Consider the following 17,050-nt stretch of genomic DNA (forward strand, 5'->3'; position numbering starts at 1 on the left):
ATGAGAGCTCCATTCAGTAGGAAAGGAATATACAACAGCAGGAAAGGAATACACTATCCAGATTGTGAATGGGAAGACTCAGGGGAAATCCTTTTTCAACTAGATCAAGTAAGTGGCTATTGAGGCCACCTGGTGATGAAATTTGATAACTTTGTAAAGAATTATGTCCAAAGGTTTGGACATTTGAAGACTCCACTTTAGTCTCTTTTAGGAAATTGGGGCTTAAGTTTTAATTTAATTTACAGGATTATCTATCTTTAATTGATCATCACCAGACCTAGATGAACTATATTCAAGGCTACTGAAAGAACTGACTTGTGATTATTCAGTCACAATCTTGGTGGAGAACAGGAGAGATACTACAAGATTGAAATAAATGACTGGATTAACTAGATTTTGTTTTAGGCTTCCTCAGTTTAAAGAACTTCAGGATATAAAAGTTTGGGTTGTTTTTTTTTTTCAAATCAATGGAGTTAAATGACTTTCCAAAGGTCACACAGCTAGGTAATTATTAAATGCCTAAGGCTGGATTTGAACTCCTGACTCCAGGGTTGGTGCTCTATCCAGTGCACCACCTAGCTGCCTCTAGCATATAAAGGTTAAAGATGAAGTTGAACAACTTTATTTCTTCATTGTCTATTATTCATTAATTGTGCCTTTATTGAGCACCTTCTACATACTAAGCACTGTCCTAAACATTTGGGCAGAGGAGAAGGGAATGAGTGCCTCCTCAAACCAAGCATCATGCATCTCTGTTCAGCCTCAGATGGCTCTCTTGTATTTGGTATACATTTGTATACCAGAATCTAGAGCCATGGGTTTAATGGGTCCTTGATCTTGTTTATCTTCCTATATTGTGCTTGCTACCTTCTGAGGATTCCAGTGTGGCAGATATTTATTTGGGCAGCCTTCTCCCTCTTGCTCCATTGTCATTTTGATTAGATTCATAAGGTTCAAAGCAGATATAGTCTTACCAGTCCTTGATAGGTGTCCGTCATTCCTTTTGAGGCATAGTCCAGAAATCCAAAAATCTGTTCTCAAGAGTCCATCTTCCTAGCTAGCAAATTCTTTTTACAAATGTGTATCTTTCAAAGTTCATACATTCATCTGGTAGCAGTAATGAAAATACCACTTGTGCCCCAAAGATCTTCAACTTCTTACCAAGGACTTCATAATCACTAGTAGCATTTTCTAGTTTCTTTCTGTCAATTATCATTTGTCCCCCCATATATAAATAACCAAGAGTTGATTTGGGGAGGTTTTCTGAATCATCCTGGCTATAAATCTTGACATGTTGTCATCAAGGATCATTATTTTTCCCTAGTCAATCACATCTTCCTGGCAGGCCCTTATGGTCTACAGCGTTTCCTGATATACAATTGCTTTCTTCTCAAAGAATACAGCTGCAATCTTTACAATAGATTTTTAACTTAGGCACTGTGAATTTTTTAAAAATGTTAATAATTATTTTCAGTATTATTGATTTCCTTTGTAACTTTATGTATTTTATTTTGTGAATTTACAAATGACATTCCTAGAAATGATTTTTAGGCTTTGTCAGAGTGCCAAGGGGGTTCAGGACACAAAAAAGAAGTAATGAACTGATCTATATAGCTCCAAATGTTTAGTAGTTCTTTCTTCTGGGTCACATTCTTCCAATATGCCTCTCTTCCCTCTCCAATCTCATGATAAGTTAAGATCACCTACTATTTCTCCAGATTACTTTTCTCTTCAAAGCACTTTCCTCATTCTTTCAAAGAATAAATTTCATACTACTAGCTAAGTCAGAAAGAAGAAATACATCCAAGTAGGAAGACACCTTGTAGAAATAAATGGTAGCCTTTGGGACAGGTTATTGCAAACTTCTCTGGCCTTAGGGAAGAAAGACCCTAAATCTTTCCTATTTTTTTTGGTTTGGTAGCTCTGAGGACTAATTCTCATCTTAGAGTAGGTAATTAGCAATGTTCTGTTGAGTTCTAATAAAAACATTGCCTAACCACCACTTGCAAAAAAGAGCTCAAGTAGAAAGCCATTTACCAGTTTATCTTTTTGGACCTTGCCTTCCATCTCACTATTTCTGGGCTGAAGTATCCTGTAGTCCCTTCTAGTCTCTGAAAGGGAAGGCAATCATTTACAGTTGGCTGTCTGCTGGTTCTCACAACACGAACTCTTTTTTTCTCTGAGTTTCCATTTTGTCAATGTTTTACCTAAAACATGGCCTCCAAAACTAGGCAAATTGCTCCAGCTGTGATCTGACTGGGGCAGAACACAGTAGAACTACCAACTCCCATACCCTTCCATCTCATCTGGGCAATAGGATATATCCAATCAGTCTAAAACATCATTAACATCCACGGCTGCTCTCATAAAATGTCCATTCACTCAGTTTGGGATCCATCAAAATATCTAGGTTTTCGCTGTTTTTTTTAAAATAATCTTGTCTAATCATAACTCTTCCACCCTTTCCTGGAAGAAGGAACCAGACTGGGATAGAGAGGGAGCCTGAGATGGACTATAGAAAGAGTACTAAGCAGCAAAGCTAGGGGACAACAGTGTCAGAATTGAGAGCATACCTCACAGAAGCCAATTCCATACTCAAAAGCCCCTTCCTGGTTAGGTCCCATACATTCTTCTTAAGTTTCAGCTAGTCCTCACCCTCCCTTCCTTCACCTCCCTAGAGGTCACTAAGGCTTTGACACATCACAGAATCTCAAGGTTGCAAGAGCAAAAATCTTGACATCTTCCCTATATGTAGTCATCCACTATATTTGTAAATAACCCTCAATGAAAAGGAACTCACTGTCTCAGGAAGTCCATTCCATTTTTTGACAGCTGTCATTATTGGAAATTTTTTCCATACTTTGAGCTAAAATCTGCCTTTCTTTGATGTCCCAGTGCTCTTAGTGCTGTCCTCATAAGATCAAGCAAAACAAGTCTGAGTATTGTTCATTCATATAACCCTCCAAAGACAGCTAAACTATTATATCCTCCCTTAAAAGTCTTCTTTTTTTGAAGGAACTATGGAGGTTTGAATGCAGACCAAAGCTTACTATCTTCAGTTTTTAAAGGTTGTCTTAAATATTGTTTTTCCCCTCTAATTTTTTTGCTTTCATTCTATCACAATATGATTGATATTGATGTTTACCATAATTATACACATATAAAATATATCATATTGCTTTCTGTCAAGGGGAGGAGGGTGAGGAGAAAAACGTAAAACAAGAAACTTAAAACCTTACCAAAAAATGATTGTGGTAAACCATCTTTGCATGTAGCTGGAAAAATAAATTTTAAAAAAAGTATTCTCTTTTTCAGGCAATATCTGGTTCCTTCAACCAACCCTTATCTGATATAGTTTTGGGGTACCCTCCACTGGTCATTCTACCAGTCAATCCATTTCTCTTCTAAAGGGTGATACCCCAAACTAAGCACAATATCAACAAGGCAGAGTCTGACTGGGGGCAGAATACAAGCAAGATTACCCCTCTCTCATTCAAGACAACATAGTTATGACCTGCAAGATAATTGCCTTTTTTTGGCTGCCATATTGACTTGGACTGATTCCACATTCTTATTCTGACCATGCCTTATTTATCTCTGTCCCCTAAATCCTGAATCTCTCATTCAATGTAGCTTAGTTTCTCCATCTCCCATCTAGTTCCCTAGTGGTCATTCTTTCTTGAAAGTAGGTATCATCTTCTCCTGTGGGTTTTATTACCTCAAGGACTGGCTTCAGTCACCTTTCTGTTGGTCCTCCTTATTTGGAAAATGAAAGGAAGTTGGGTTCAATGCTCTTGAAGCTCCTTTACAAGTCTGACATTCTCTAATTCTTTCCACTCTCTGCCCATTGATTCACCTTCTTTCTTTTCCAAGGTGGGCTCTTGCTCATGGGACTATAGTGGACATGTTCTCTGCTCTTTGTCTTATTGGGCCTACCTTGGATGTGTAGTTCAATTCATTTTTCCAGCTTTAGTCATGACTCAACCCAAAAGGCAGTGTTGGCTGGGTGATGTTGAGAACTTTGAATTGGAAGTCATTTGACTTTGGTTGGAATTCCAGTTCCAGGTCCTTATGCAACTTTAAGAAAGTCATTTTTCTTTTTTTCCAAGGTGGGTCAGATGATTTCAATGTTCCTTTCCAATATTATCTACATCAAATCTATGATCCTAGGATGTCTGACCTCTCTAAAGGGAATGGTCCCCAGACCTACCCAGAATACTCTCCCTATGGTTTCCATGATAAGAACATATGACAAAGAACAAAATTAGAACCCTTGGTTCCTCACCTACAAAAAGGAGGAATTGGTTTCTCACCTTACAATAAGGAGGAGGAATCTAGAGCATCAATCAACCAAGGAATATTAATGGAGAGGGAGAAGAATCTGGGAAAAGAAGCTTTGGATGAGGAGTGAGTACTGATGCCATCTAAGGTTCAGTGGAAACTGAGGACAAACCATACCAAGTCACTCTGTCACTGACAGTTCCTTTCTTCTGGTGTATACTCATTTCCCTGATAATATTAGCAGCAAAACCCTTAGAAACAAACCCCTGAAGTGGGTGGGTAGTGGGAGTGACCAGAGAGCTAGTGAACAACTAAGAAGCACCCTCAGTGGGAGAGAAGAGATGTTTGGAGATATTTTCCTAGGGTGTGTTTTCTTCCTGGGGGAATCTCTGGGTACATATGGAAATGAGAGGACTGAGATGGTTCTCCTAGAGAGGTGTTTGGGATGGGGTGGGGGATTGGATTCTGGGGTCTCTGGGATGCAGTTCTTGTAGAAGGTCATGGTTCTCTTTGGGTAGAGGAATGTTCCTAGGGTGGAGTATCATGGGGCCTATATCTTATTCTACCTTCCTGTCCCTGCCTTCACTCACTTGTTCTGCAGATTTTCAATGTGTGAGAGTCTGTACTTTGTTGTGAATCTCTAGGTCTTAGGGTAATTCCATGTGTGGTAGTTGAGTGGGGAGAGGTCTACAGGAGTCTTGGCAGGGATGGTTCTAAGATTGACTGATTCTACACACAAGGGGTATAGAGGGTTCTGGGGTGTCTCTGTGGGGTCCTAAGACTTAAGGGTATTTCTGGGCTCTTTTGCTGAACTCTCTGGAGTGTGATCTAAAGTGGAGATATCTAGGAGGGGCATCTCTTAGGGAAGTCAACATACTCAACTGGTTCTTCAAGAGGAGGGAGAAATCCTTCACCTGTTTTTCATATGGTATGGTATGGGGAGGGGTCTCTGTGTATGTGAGGGGATAATCTCTAAGTTTATTCTGTGTACCTGTATCTCTGGAACACATGTATCTGCCCACCTTTATGGGGACTCACTCCTCACCTGACTTTTAGTGGAAGAGGACATGGACTGAGTTTTGAAGGAGGGGAAGAAGCCACTGATTTCCATGGAGGGTTGCAGAATCCTGTCACTCAGCGGGATCTAGAAGATGGGGGTGAGGTGGGAGGAGAGGGCAGAAGAGGAAGACACCAAGAGCTTGAGAAAGAGTTTCTGCCACCCCTCTGGCAGGTGCATATCCCCATCCCAAATCCCTGACCTTTAATTCACTTACTTGGGGCTGCTTCCGGATCTTTTTCATTCTCATTCTCTGTGTGGAGTTCACTCCTTGCATGAATAGGGCATCTAAATTCAACATCTGAAACAAGTCGCTCTGGGCCACCAGCTGAAGGAGGGTCCCAGGGGAATGTTGAGGGAGGATTCCTGGGAGGTACTAAGGAAGGGTCCCCTGGGAAGATGTTGGTAAGAACGTCCTCCCCCCAGGAGGGTGTTGAGGAGGAACCCTGTGGGATACTATTGAAGGGACCATGGAAAATATTAGCAAAGGTTCCCCAAAATATACTAGGGAAAGATGTAGAGGAATTCTGGGGAGAGATTGTTAGATTATTATGGTAGGGTCATACAGAGATATTAGGAGACATTAGGAAAGGGTGTCCCAGGGAATACTGGGGAAGTGAAATAATGGAAGCAGCACTGGAATAGGGACTCAGAGAAGTACTGGGAAAGGAGTCACAGGCTCTTGAGAGAGGGTCCTAGAAGTTTATTAGGGGAAGGTACCAGGAAAAATTAGGAGGAGGTATATTAGAGAAGATATATGGAGGCTGTTGGTAAGGGGCAGAGAAGAAATGGAAAAAATTATTAGGGAGACACCTAAGGAATACCGAGAGGGTTCTGAAATGTACTGGTAAGAAGGTCCCAGATGATATTGGAGAAGGGTACCAGGAGGGATGGTGAATAAATGGCCAACAGATATTGGGAGATCACACAAGAATCCTGAGAAGGTGGGAGGGGTGCTCCCAATGGGCTTATTAATAGAGGATCCTTTGGGGATATTGATGAGTGGATACAAAAGAAAGGATTTTTGGTAAAGGAATTTTTCCCTAAGGAGTAAGGGAATACTGAGGGAAAGGCTCAGTATACAGTGGAATAGGGTTAAAGTTAGGGATATTGGGAAAGGGTACTGAGGAGTAATATTGAGAAATGGACTTGGAGGGATATTAGAGAACAGAAAAATTGGGCAAGAGTCCCATAAGTATATTTAAGGAGGGTCTTTGGAGAAATATTAGGGGAAGGCCCCAGAAGATTGTTGGCTAAGTGTCCTCTTGGTGTGGTGGCAAACAGTCACCAAAGGAATTAGGGAAGATTTCTGGGGAATTATTAGGAAAAGGTGCTTAGGGAATATTGGAGGGTGGAAACTGTGGGAGTAGATGTTAGGAAAGGGCTCCAGAAGAAACTGGAAGAAAGTCATGAGACCACCCATTGGGGAAAGGTCCCAGAACAATACAGACAATCTTGTTAAAGGTAGCTGGTTAAAGGGTTCTTAGGCATATTGGTGAGTGAATAAAAAGGAAAATATTTGGGGAGAGTATCCCAACAGGAAATGAGAGGGTTTTTTTTGGAAGGTACACTGAAGAACTAATAAAGGGAAAGGGTTCTTAAGCTTATTAGAAGAAAGATTCCAGTTGTGTTCTATAGATATTTGGGGGAAGATCCCAAGGATATTAGGAAAACATCATAAGGAAAGATGGGGGATAGGTTCCAGAAAAGTGTTGGAAGTAACTTGCATTTATAATAGGAACCAGGATATATGTAAAGGGTCCTTTGAAGAAATTATAAAATGGACTATATTTTAAGGTAAAAACTGGATAAAGTCACTTAGGAATATTAAGGAGCATGTTGGTAGAGGGTCCTGGGAAGATACTAAAGGGTAAATATTCTTGAGTGTATCCTAAGGAAGGATGCCAGGAGCATTATAATAGATAAGTTTTGGTGTTGGTGTTGAGGAGGAAAATACTGGGAAGAAATTTAATGGGATATTGAGTGAGGATCATAAGGGATATTGGGAAAGGATATATTATAATATACCTCAGGCTATATTAAGGACAGAGGGTCCCAGAAGGGTATTGGGTGTCCTGAGAATATATTGAGAGATAGCTATAGGATGGCTCTAGAGGGAGAGATTAAGACAGAGTGCTAGAAAAATATTTGGGAGTGGGTTTAGGGGGGTTATTAGGCAATGTCCCAGAATAATGTTGGACAAGTTATACTAGAGGAATAGAATATATTAGTGACCACAGGATATATCAGGGTACAAGAGATTTGGGAGTTGGAAATACAGCATATATTGGGGATGGGTACCAAGAAATCCTAGTGATGAATCCTAGGGAGGTTAATTAGTGAGAAAGCTATGGAGAAATTGGTAAAACTGGAAGAAAATCCCAGGAGAGTACAGAACAAGTGCCTGGGGGAAGGTTTTAAGGTAGAGTTTCAGAAGAGTAAGGATTAAACAAGGATACTAAGAAATATTAGGAAAGAGTACTAAGGAAATCTGGGGGTCAAAGGAAGAGATATGGGGGAGGGGACCATGAAAGAGATGGAGGGAGGGAATCTCTAGATCTCTGGTCATATTAAGAGAAGGTCTTGAGCCAAGATCCCAGAGACAGCACTCAGAAGTATGTAAATGGCCTTCAGGCATAATTGGGGTGCCAAAAGGCTGTTAGAAGAGTATTCTACAGTTGCTGAGCATTTAGCTGGACGAGGTCCCAGGCGGGGCTTGGATAACTGTCTTGCAGGTATATTGGTAGTTCCTAGAAATAATGGGTGAAGATCCCAGGAGGAATATTATATCTGGCAATTATATTGATTACATTAGGGTATTAGGAGACTTCTAGGAGAAAATGAGAAAAGGATCTTGGACGATATTGTTGGGGTGAATAGATAAGATATACACACACACACGCACCACACACATAGACACACAGAGACAGACAGACAGACACACACACACACACACACACACACACACACACATCTTAAAATGATATTTGGGAAGTCCTGGAGAAAATATTGAAAAAAATACTAGGGAGAAAAGCTTCCAGGAGATCATTAAGCACCTCGCAAGTATTTTAGGAATGTTTCTGAAGGAATACTTTAGCAGGGTAAGGGTTCCAGGAAGAAAGGATTCCAGGAGGGTTTTACCTAAGTGTACTATAGGTATATGAGTGAAGGATTTCTAGGGATACTTAGGGGATAAGGGAGGTGGAAGAAAGAAGGCAATGATAGGAGAATAGGAGAATAAATGATATGCATCTTGCAGGCATCATGAGGGAGGGTTCCTGGGGAGACATTGGAGGATGTCCTGGGAAAGTATTAGGTAAATATCCTTCAAGAATATTGGAGGCTATTTTGGGAGAAGATCTCAGGAAGGTATATGGGGAAACATGGAGGGAGGAGTTCTAGTGGGTTACTGAGTAAACATCTTGTAGGCATATTGGGAGGAGGCATCCTGGGAGGATATTGGGGAAGGTCCCAGGAGGATATTGGGGAGTATACTGCAAGCATGTTGGTGGGGGTTGTCCTGGGAGAACAGTGGGGAAAAGTTTTAAGGTGTATGGTAGAAATGTCCTTCAATTGTATTAATGGGAGGTAATGCAAAGTATTAGGACTGAAGTCCCAGTAGAAACATTAGGAAAGGATGCTAAGGGAATTTTTTTGGGGGGGGGAGGGGAAGGGAAGGGAGGAAGAGTTTAATCATGATTTCCAATTTTAGAATCTTTCCATAGTCACCTAGTCCAACCCATACCTGATAAGATCCCTTCTCTAACATGCTCACCATGGATGAGGCACCCATTCCCTCCCAGACAACCCAGACCACTCTTGGGGAGCTCTCATGGTTAAGCTTTTCCTGACATCAAGAAAGACTGATTTCCTCCATCAGCCCCTTTGAAACTTCCACCCCTAATAGCCAGTCCTGCCCCAAGTGTTAAAAGAAGTTCCCTCCAATCCCTCCCTTCTCCCCCCAATCTTCTCCAGGCTAAACAAAGAAAAAGAGAAATTGCAGGAAAAATCCCAGGAAGATCATGCTGAGGGCAAGGTTCCAAACTACAGAAGTAGTCTGAGGAGCATTCTGCAGTAATATTGTGAGACACGTAACATAAGGAGATTAAGAAAGGATTCCTTATTAAGAGATGACTCTGGGGGGGTAAGAAACTGAAGGAAAATAATGGAGTAGGGTTCTAGGAGGGATTGGGAAAGGGTCTCCAGAGAAGAGGAAGAGGGAAGGTCCCAGGGGATATTAAGGGAGAGGAGAATTCAGATAGTTATTGTGCAAGTATCCTGTAGGCAAATTGCAGGAGGGTCCTAGGGAAATATTGGAGAAAGGTGTCAGGGGTGTATTGTGTTGGACATATGTCCTGTAGTTAATATGGGGAACTGAGGTAACAAGAATATTAGGGAAGGGTCCCCAAAATATATTTGGAGAGAATACTGACAAAAGGGGATGAGATGTTAGGAAAGAGACCTAGACAGATACAGAGTAGTCTCCTGGGATCTTGAGAGGAAGGTATGGGGTGTATATTGAAACTAAGTCTGAAGGACATTCAAAAGGAGAGGGAAAGGAGGGGAAAGATGGTAAGGAGGTCCCAGAAGAACATTTGGTAAGTGATTTGTAGGTCTATTGGAAGAGGGTCATGGGGAGGGGAAAGCAAAAATTTTAAATCTGGAAGGTGGTGGAGACATTTTGGGGAAGGAAACTACAAAGAAAGTGGAGAAAGGTTCTGGAAATATATCGGAGAGATGGAGAAGATATCAGGGATGTTGAAGAAGGAGGAAGGTCCAAATAAGAATTGGGGAAGGGGGAAAGGGAGGATCTCAGATAAACATCCTTCAGTTTTTATTGGGGGAGGGGGAATAACAAGAAATATTAGTAAAGGATATTTGGGAGATGTCTGGCCATGAATACGGGAGAGGAAGATATTGAGGGGATCTAGGAGATTCTGGGGGAGAGGTTCCAGGAGATACTAAAGGATGACTCTATGGGTACAGAGGAAGGGGGAGAAGTGTTCTAGGAGGATATTAAGAGTGTTGAAGGCATATTAGTAGAGATCAGGATATTTAGTTTCCCACAAGGATATAAGGAGAGGATACTGGGAGTGAAGAAAAACAAAAAGACATGGTAGGGAAAGCTTAGGGAAATATTGGGTAAAGGTCCAAGGGGATAGTGGGAGAAAGTCCAAGGTAATATTGAAAAGTTAAGGAGAGATTATATGGTAGTTAAGGTCTTAGGGAAATATTAGGAGAGGGTATAGAAATACCCTATAGATAAGGGAGGATCCAAGGAAGGTGTTAGGTTTTCTGGAGATTATAGAATTCTCACCGAGGTCCAATGCTTTTTGTCCCAAGAGAATGAACCAGAAGTTTTCAATGCCTCATCCTCCACTTTGCTCTTTGCCATTCAGAAAGGAAAAGATGAAGAGGGGGGTCATGAGCCTAAGGTTCTATCTAGGTTGGAGTTGGGGGATATTTGAGAGGCCCAAGAATTTAGCAGGACTATATAGGGGCTCCAGAGCAGGACAGAAACCCAAACCTAGGGGGAAATCTCAACTTGGTGATGGGGAAGGGAAAGAGAAATCTAAGCTTGGTGGGAGATAGGAAAAAGCAATCTGAATCTGGGAGGGGGGAAGGGGAATTGAGCCCAGCTGGAATTGAAAGGAGGAAAGAAATGTGAGCTTGTGGGGGGGAAACTTAGGGGAAAACTTGAGCCTAGGGAAAAAAAATCTAAACTTGGGAGGAGCAAACTAAGGGGATGGAGGGAGGTGAGTAGAGAAGAAATCTGGGTCTGAAAATAGGTGTGTGTGGCTTGGGTGTATTACACACCCACCTGGATCTACTATCACCTCTTACACCTCATTTATTCTATTTTCCATGTGGAGAACAGTGAGTGCTCGACAGAGCAGATCAGGAACTGTCACTGCTCTCCAGCCTGGGACTTGGTGCAACGGGCCCCAGACTGTTATTCCAACTCCCTGTGGATGGGCTCTGGGGAATTCTCTCCCTCCACCTGCCCAAACCTTTGTATGTACCATGCCCCCCCATCCAGTCCTGCCAGCTAACTGTTCTCAGAGTTACACATGCCCCACACTGCAGTCCTCCCCAATTCCATTACATTTTCACCAGCACCATTCTCACAAAACTGCAGGCAGTTATATCTTTGGCACAACTGTTGCCTTTCAGTTCAAGGAATCCCCAGGGTCTAATAGGGGAACTTGGTCTCTTGGGGGGAAAACTTAAGTGAAAATCTTAGCTAGCAGGAGGAGTTTGGAGTACCCCCTTGTGAGCCCAGAAAGAATGTCAGCAGGAACTGCAGGAATTGTAGGCCTAAGAGATGTCTCCAAGTTACAGTATGCAGAAATGGAAGCTCACCACGCTATCCAGTTGGCGGCCATAGATGACCTGTAGGTAGTTGTGAAAGGCCTCCATCCGCATTTCAGGGGTGTGAAGTATTTGAGCCAAGGGCTGAACTTGTCCCAAGGCCAGATTCCATACCTCCTGATCCCTGGAAGCCAGCTTGGCACAAGCCTAAGGGAATCAAAAGGTACCACTCAACTTGGGTCCGCTTTACTCCCCAAAAGATGTTCCAAGAAAGTTCTCACCCAATACTGCCCAATGGCATGCTCAAGGGAGACATGCTGACACAGACAGAGGACTGGAAATGAAGAAAGTCAGACTCATCCACAGGGACAGTCAAAAACAGGAGAGATAGAGGAACGCACAAAAGATAAGAAGAGAGACAGAAAGAAGACAAGGCAAAGGCTTCCAGGGCATGGAGTTGGGTGAGGAAGTCCTGCCCCCACCCCCATCCCCATCCCATCCCCCCTTACTCCAATCCATTCTCTTACACACCTCATCTAACTGCTTCTGTCTGTTCTCTGCTTCTAGATACTCTTGCCTTATAGTGTGCTTCAACCTGCACACAAGAGATATAGGTTGAGAAGAAAAGATAGGATCCAGCCTTTTGTGGGATACCCAAGGATTGCTAAACTCAGTCAAGGGGAAGGGGGAGGGAAAAAGAAGGATGGGGGTCCTTATGAGAGTAAGAGAACAGAACAGCCTCTGTAGGGAAGTATCGCATACCCTCATACAAGAACCAGCTGGAGAAACGAGTGATAAGGCATTGGAAGAGAAAGCTTAGGGATGACAATTATCTCAAGGGTTGCTATGGGGACTAAATCAACAAATAATGAATAGCTAGCAGAAGTATTTCCACAAAGCACATGTAATCTCATTTGAAGAGATGCTGATTCTATTTGGCCACAGAAGGCAGAACTTAGAAGGTTGAGGGAAGCAGATTTAGGTTCTATTCAAGGAAAATCATCCCAATAATCACAGCCTACATGGAAGGAAACTGACTGCCTCAGGAGCCTGTGGAGTCCCTAAAACTGGCCTATTTGTCAGGGTTATTATAAGAGGGTTCCTGCTGAGACATCAGACATGATCTTCTCATGCTGACATTCTGTGCAGCCCGTGAGAGCAAGTCTGCAGAGGGGGAGGGGACTGGGAGACTCTGGGATCTGAGAAATCACGTGGTCTTGGAGTTTTCAAGTTGTATGGAAATGGGGGTGGGGGGAGAAGGTCTGAAAGTGGAGATTATGAGGATTGTGGGGTCCAAGTAAAAGAGTTGATGTATCAGGGTCTTGGGTGTGTGGGCATTAAGAGTCTAGATCTCCATGGTGACTATGATAAGGGATAAATAGTGAGTAACAGAGATCTGTTAGAACTGAGGGTATGATAGACTGTGGGACATTATGGACAGTTTTAGTGCATGAGTCTGGAGGAATCTGAAAAACTCTTGGGTTGGGAGAATTAGTGAACCTGTAAATCCAACTATGGGTTCAATCAAGGATTAGGGTTAGGGTAGGGATAGAGGAAGAAAGGATGTGTATTGGGGGGAGATGTGGTTTGGTATGACCTGATACTAGGGAGAGCCTGCAGTCCTTTTAGCCTGTTCAACTCTTCTGTAGTCAGCAGCTCTGTATCTGTCAGTGGCAGGGCTGTGTCATTCCTAGGGCTTTGCATTTTCCGACCCAGAACCTGTAGGATTCAGAGAAGAGAGCAGTGTCTTTGATCTGGGAGTCCACTCTCCTTAGTCTCTCCAAAAGGACCCCCCCACACACACCTATCTCCTTGGCTCCCTTTATTTTTAGAGAATAATATCTGGGTTACCAGGAATCTGAGTCAGAGCTAAGCCCTTCTCCCCCCCACCCCATCTAATCCAACCTTTTCACTTGATTGAGAAATTGAGGCTCAGAAAGAGAAAGGAATTTGTCCAAAATCACCCAGGTGGTTTGAAGATAGGATCTCTAAATCCCAACCCAGTGCTGGTAGGTACCTTGATCAGATAAGATGTAGGTAGGTAGAGTTTGTGGGAGACCATGCAAAGGTGTGAACCAAGAGCAAGGAGCAGATCCCCCTTGTCATTGCAAAAGGTCATGGCATCTGGAGCCATGTCCAGATGCATTACCCTAGAGAGTAAGGACAGTGAGGTTAAGTCAAATATAGAGTTTCTCTACCTCTCTTCTAATCTAGCTCTTAGCGCTTCATTCTGCAAGTAGAGAATGGAAGAGCCAAAGAGGCTTAGCAGACTTGCTAGGTGCCCTGGGCTCTGCATATACATACTCTAGGCTCTATCACACACCTGAGCAATTTATTTTTGTGAGTCCAGATTCTCAAAGTGCAGTCCAGACTTGAGGAGGCAAAAAGCTTCAAGTAAGGACAACAGCACAAACCTGAGAGTTGGGAAAGAGAGAAGATGGCTAGAATCAGAATGGCAGTCTCAGTCTAGTGAAAGGGAGCTTTTTTGGGCTCAGGAATGCCATTAGGAATTGGTTCAGAGGGAAGGGGAAGGGGTTAAAGTCCTCTTCAGTGATTGGGAGGGGTGCGTTGGGTGTCACTGACCAGGCTACTGACCTGTGATATGGTCTGTGGGGTCATCCTGGGGGCTATGGTCATTGCGCACCTCACCACAGTCAGCTTTCCCATATTGCACTATGCTGTAGGTGGCATTGCTGGGGTCCTCAAAGGCCAGAGTGACAAAATTACCCAAGGGGCAAAGTGCCACAGCTGGATGGTAGCAGAAAAATGTATGCATCAAGGTCAGACTCTCTTCTGAGTAGGGATATAACCGCCACATCTTTACAGTATTATCTGTGCCTGCCTCCAAGAAAGGAGAGAGAGAGAGAGAGAGAGAGAGAGACAGACAGACATAAGGGAGCTTACCTTAGTGGATATCAGGATAAGTGAAGGGCAGGGCCCTGGGAAGAAGGGGAGGGAAGAGAGGATCACCAGGAAGGATAAGCAAAGGTTTCTGGGACAGGGTTTGGTGTATATTGGTACTGGCAATGGGGTGAGGCCAAGGAGTCTCTCAGAGCATCAGGGTAGGGCCTTGAAATCTTTTGGAGTTTGGGGCATCAGATTAGCTGTTTTGATTTTGGATTATGCTAAGAAAGTGATGCTGACCCAAAGGTCCCACTGTTAAACACATACTTGATGAGATCAAAAACAGAAGGTCTAATATAAATAAAATATTTTCCCTCCAAAAGGGGCACAAAGTGCAAAATAGTTGAACAAACTGGAACATGAAGGTAATGGAATATTACTGCATTTTTAGAAGACTTATAAGACTCAATGTAAAGTAAAGCAAACAGAATCATGAAAATATACACAATGCCTAAATGAAAAAAAAACACTGGAAACAACAAAACAAAGTGAATTCTATGACATTATGACCAAGCTTGGCCCCCAAAAAAGAAATCTTGAATGAACCTCCCTCCTTTTTCTTTAGAGGTGAGGACTTCTGGGTGCAGAATGCTACATATTATACCAGACTTGCTTGATATATTGGTTATTTTTGCTGAACTTTTTAATTTTTTTTTCAATTCTTTGTTTAATGGATGTTTCTTTGGGATGAAGGGAAGAAAGTAATTGGATAAAAGACTGTGCCTTTACAAAAATCACTGAATTTAAATTTTAAAAAGGGGGAACATAGCTAAGTGGCACAGTGGATAGTACTGGCCCTGGAGTCAGGAGGACCTTGAGTTCAAACCCAGTTTCAGATACTTAATTACCTAGCTGTGTGACCTTGGGCAAGTCACCTAACCCCATTGCCTTGCCAAAAAAAAATCAGAGTTCAGACTTTATATTTACTTGCTTTATGACCTTGAACAAGTCGCTTAACATTATCCCACTAAAACAAGCAAACAAGCAAAAAGTTGTTACTTCAGAAGGAAATAGGGGACTGGACCGGGAAGGGGAAGGTAGGGAAACTACATGAAGAACGAGGGGATGTGGAAGAAATGGGAACTCTCTCGATAGGGATGGGAGGGGGTGGGAGGAGTAGGGTCACGGAGGAGGAGGGATGTGGAAGTCCAGAGGGTGCACAGGGATGGAGGGGTGAAAGCCTGTTTGGAGAGGGAAGGAAGGCTGGACAGAAGGAGGACTGAGCAGAGGGTGGGAAGGCTGAACCCCAGAGCAGGGCGTGCTGACCGGAGGTTATCAGACTCTGGGAACCCGAAGCAATGGTAATCACGGAGCCTGGGCTGTGGGCTTCTAGGCGACATAGCTTTCGTAGAGACTGCCAGTCCAGGACCTCGATCTTGCCGTCGGTGTAACCTAATACTGGCAAGAACCTGTGGTCCGGACAGGGACGTCAGCACCTTTCTGGCCGAGCTTTCCCTGGCTTCCCTCCCGGCCTCCGAAGCCCACGGCCTTCCCAGCTCAGGTCTTCCCAGCTTGGGCCCTCTTTCCCAGCTCCGGCCTTATGCGTGCTCACCTGTTCTTGTTGCCCCGCATGAAGCTGCTCCTGCTGAAGTCCCTGCCACTATTCCGGGCGCTTTCCCAGGATCTGTAGGCCCGCTCCTCGTCCAGAACGTGGTTAACGAGGTGGAGGCAGCAGGGCCGGGCGGCGGGCGGCGGCGCCGGCTGCAGGCGGTGCATCAGCGGCATGGGGCAGAGGGCCGCGTCGGCCTTCAGCAGGGCCCCGTCGCGGGTCAGCACCAGCAGCGCCTCGCGGGGCATGCAGTAGGCTGTGGCCGCAGCCTCGTCTCCGGCCTCCAGCAGCAGCACCGAGACCATCTGTCCGGTGACTGCCGAGAAGACGCGCACCGTGCGGTCGGCGCACCTGGCCACGACGCGCGGCGGCATCAGGGACTGGTCCGGCTGCGGCAGCGGAGGCGCCAGCTCCAGGCTTTGGATGGGGGAGTCAAGGATCACCAGAGGCCAGTAGAGTTCCCGCACCAACCACAGCTCCACGAAGGTCGGGCCCTGCGCCAGCACCAGCCCGCCTGGCTCGGTGGGCACCCAAAGGTGGCTCACGGCGTCGCTGCAGGTGGTGGAGGTGCAGGCGGCAGGCCTGTCCGCCTCGTCCCCCGGGTCCTGCGGCAGCACCGAACCGGCTTCCAAATGACTGCCCAGAGACACCTGGCCCACTTGCTGCGCCGTCTCCAGGTTCCAGGTGCGCAGCGTCATGTCCTGGGAGGCCGACAGCACCATGGTGGAGTTGGGCACCAAGGCCAAGGCCGTCACCGGACCTGGAGGAGGGACGGAGTCAGGGACCACGGCTGGGGCGGGAGGCCCAGACCAAGGACGCGGGTGTGCAGGGGGAGCGAAGTTGCCTCTTCCAGAGGGCTCCGCGCCAGGGCAGCGACTGGGACACGGAGGGGAGCCGGACGGCTGGAGGTGCCGCACCTGAGGGTCAGTGGGGCCAGTGTCAGGGAC

At 44.6% G+C, this 17,050-nt stretch overlaps 1 protein-coding gene across 4 annotated transcripts in view; it reads right to left on the bottom strand.

The window, feature by feature from the left end:
- The window catches only part of WDR97 (WD repeat domain 97), a 57,524-nt gene that overhangs the window by 38,596 nt on the left and 1,878 nt on the right, over nucleotides 1-17,050 (bottom strand). For 2 of the 4 annotated variants that reach the window (XM_074203092.1, XM_074203088.1), the window contains exons 5-15: nucleotides 16,107-16,863; nucleotides 15,821-15,963; nucleotides 14,246-14,488; nucleotides 13,974-14,064; nucleotides 13,668-13,800; nucleotides 13,248-13,369; nucleotides 12,182-12,245; nucleotides 11,702-11,857; nucleotides 10,656-10,724; nucleotides 5,556-5,666; nucleotides 5,327-5,425 (exon numbers count right to left, since the gene is read on the bottom strand). In XM_074203092.1, coding sequence (XP_074059193.1) covers nucleotides 5,327-5,425; nucleotides 5,556-5,666; nucleotides 10,656-10,724; nucleotides 11,702-11,857; nucleotides 12,182-12,245; nucleotides 13,248-13,369; nucleotides 13,668-13,800; nucleotides 13,974-14,064; nucleotides 14,246-14,488; nucleotides 15,821-15,963; nucleotides 16,107-16,863 — 1,988 coding nt within the window. The remainder of the gene's footprint in view (nucleotides 1-5,326; nucleotides 5,426-5,555; nucleotides 5,667-10,655; nucleotides 10,725-11,701; nucleotides 11,858-12,181; nucleotides 12,246-13,247; nucleotides 13,370-13,667; nucleotides 13,801-13,973; nucleotides 14,065-14,245; nucleotides 14,489-15,820; nucleotides 15,964-16,106; nucleotides 16,864-17,050) is intronic. The other 2 variants (XM_074203089.1, XM_074203091.1) reach the window with 2 other exon arrangements.

Source organism: Macrotis lagotis, chromosome X (assembly GCF_037893015.1).
Source record: "Macrotis lagotis isolate mMagLag1 chromosome X, bilby.v1.9.chrom.fasta, whole genome shotgun sequence".
Lineage (NCBI taxonomy): Eukaryota > Metazoa > Chordata > Mammalia > Peramelemorphia > Peramelidae > Macrotis > Macrotis lagotis.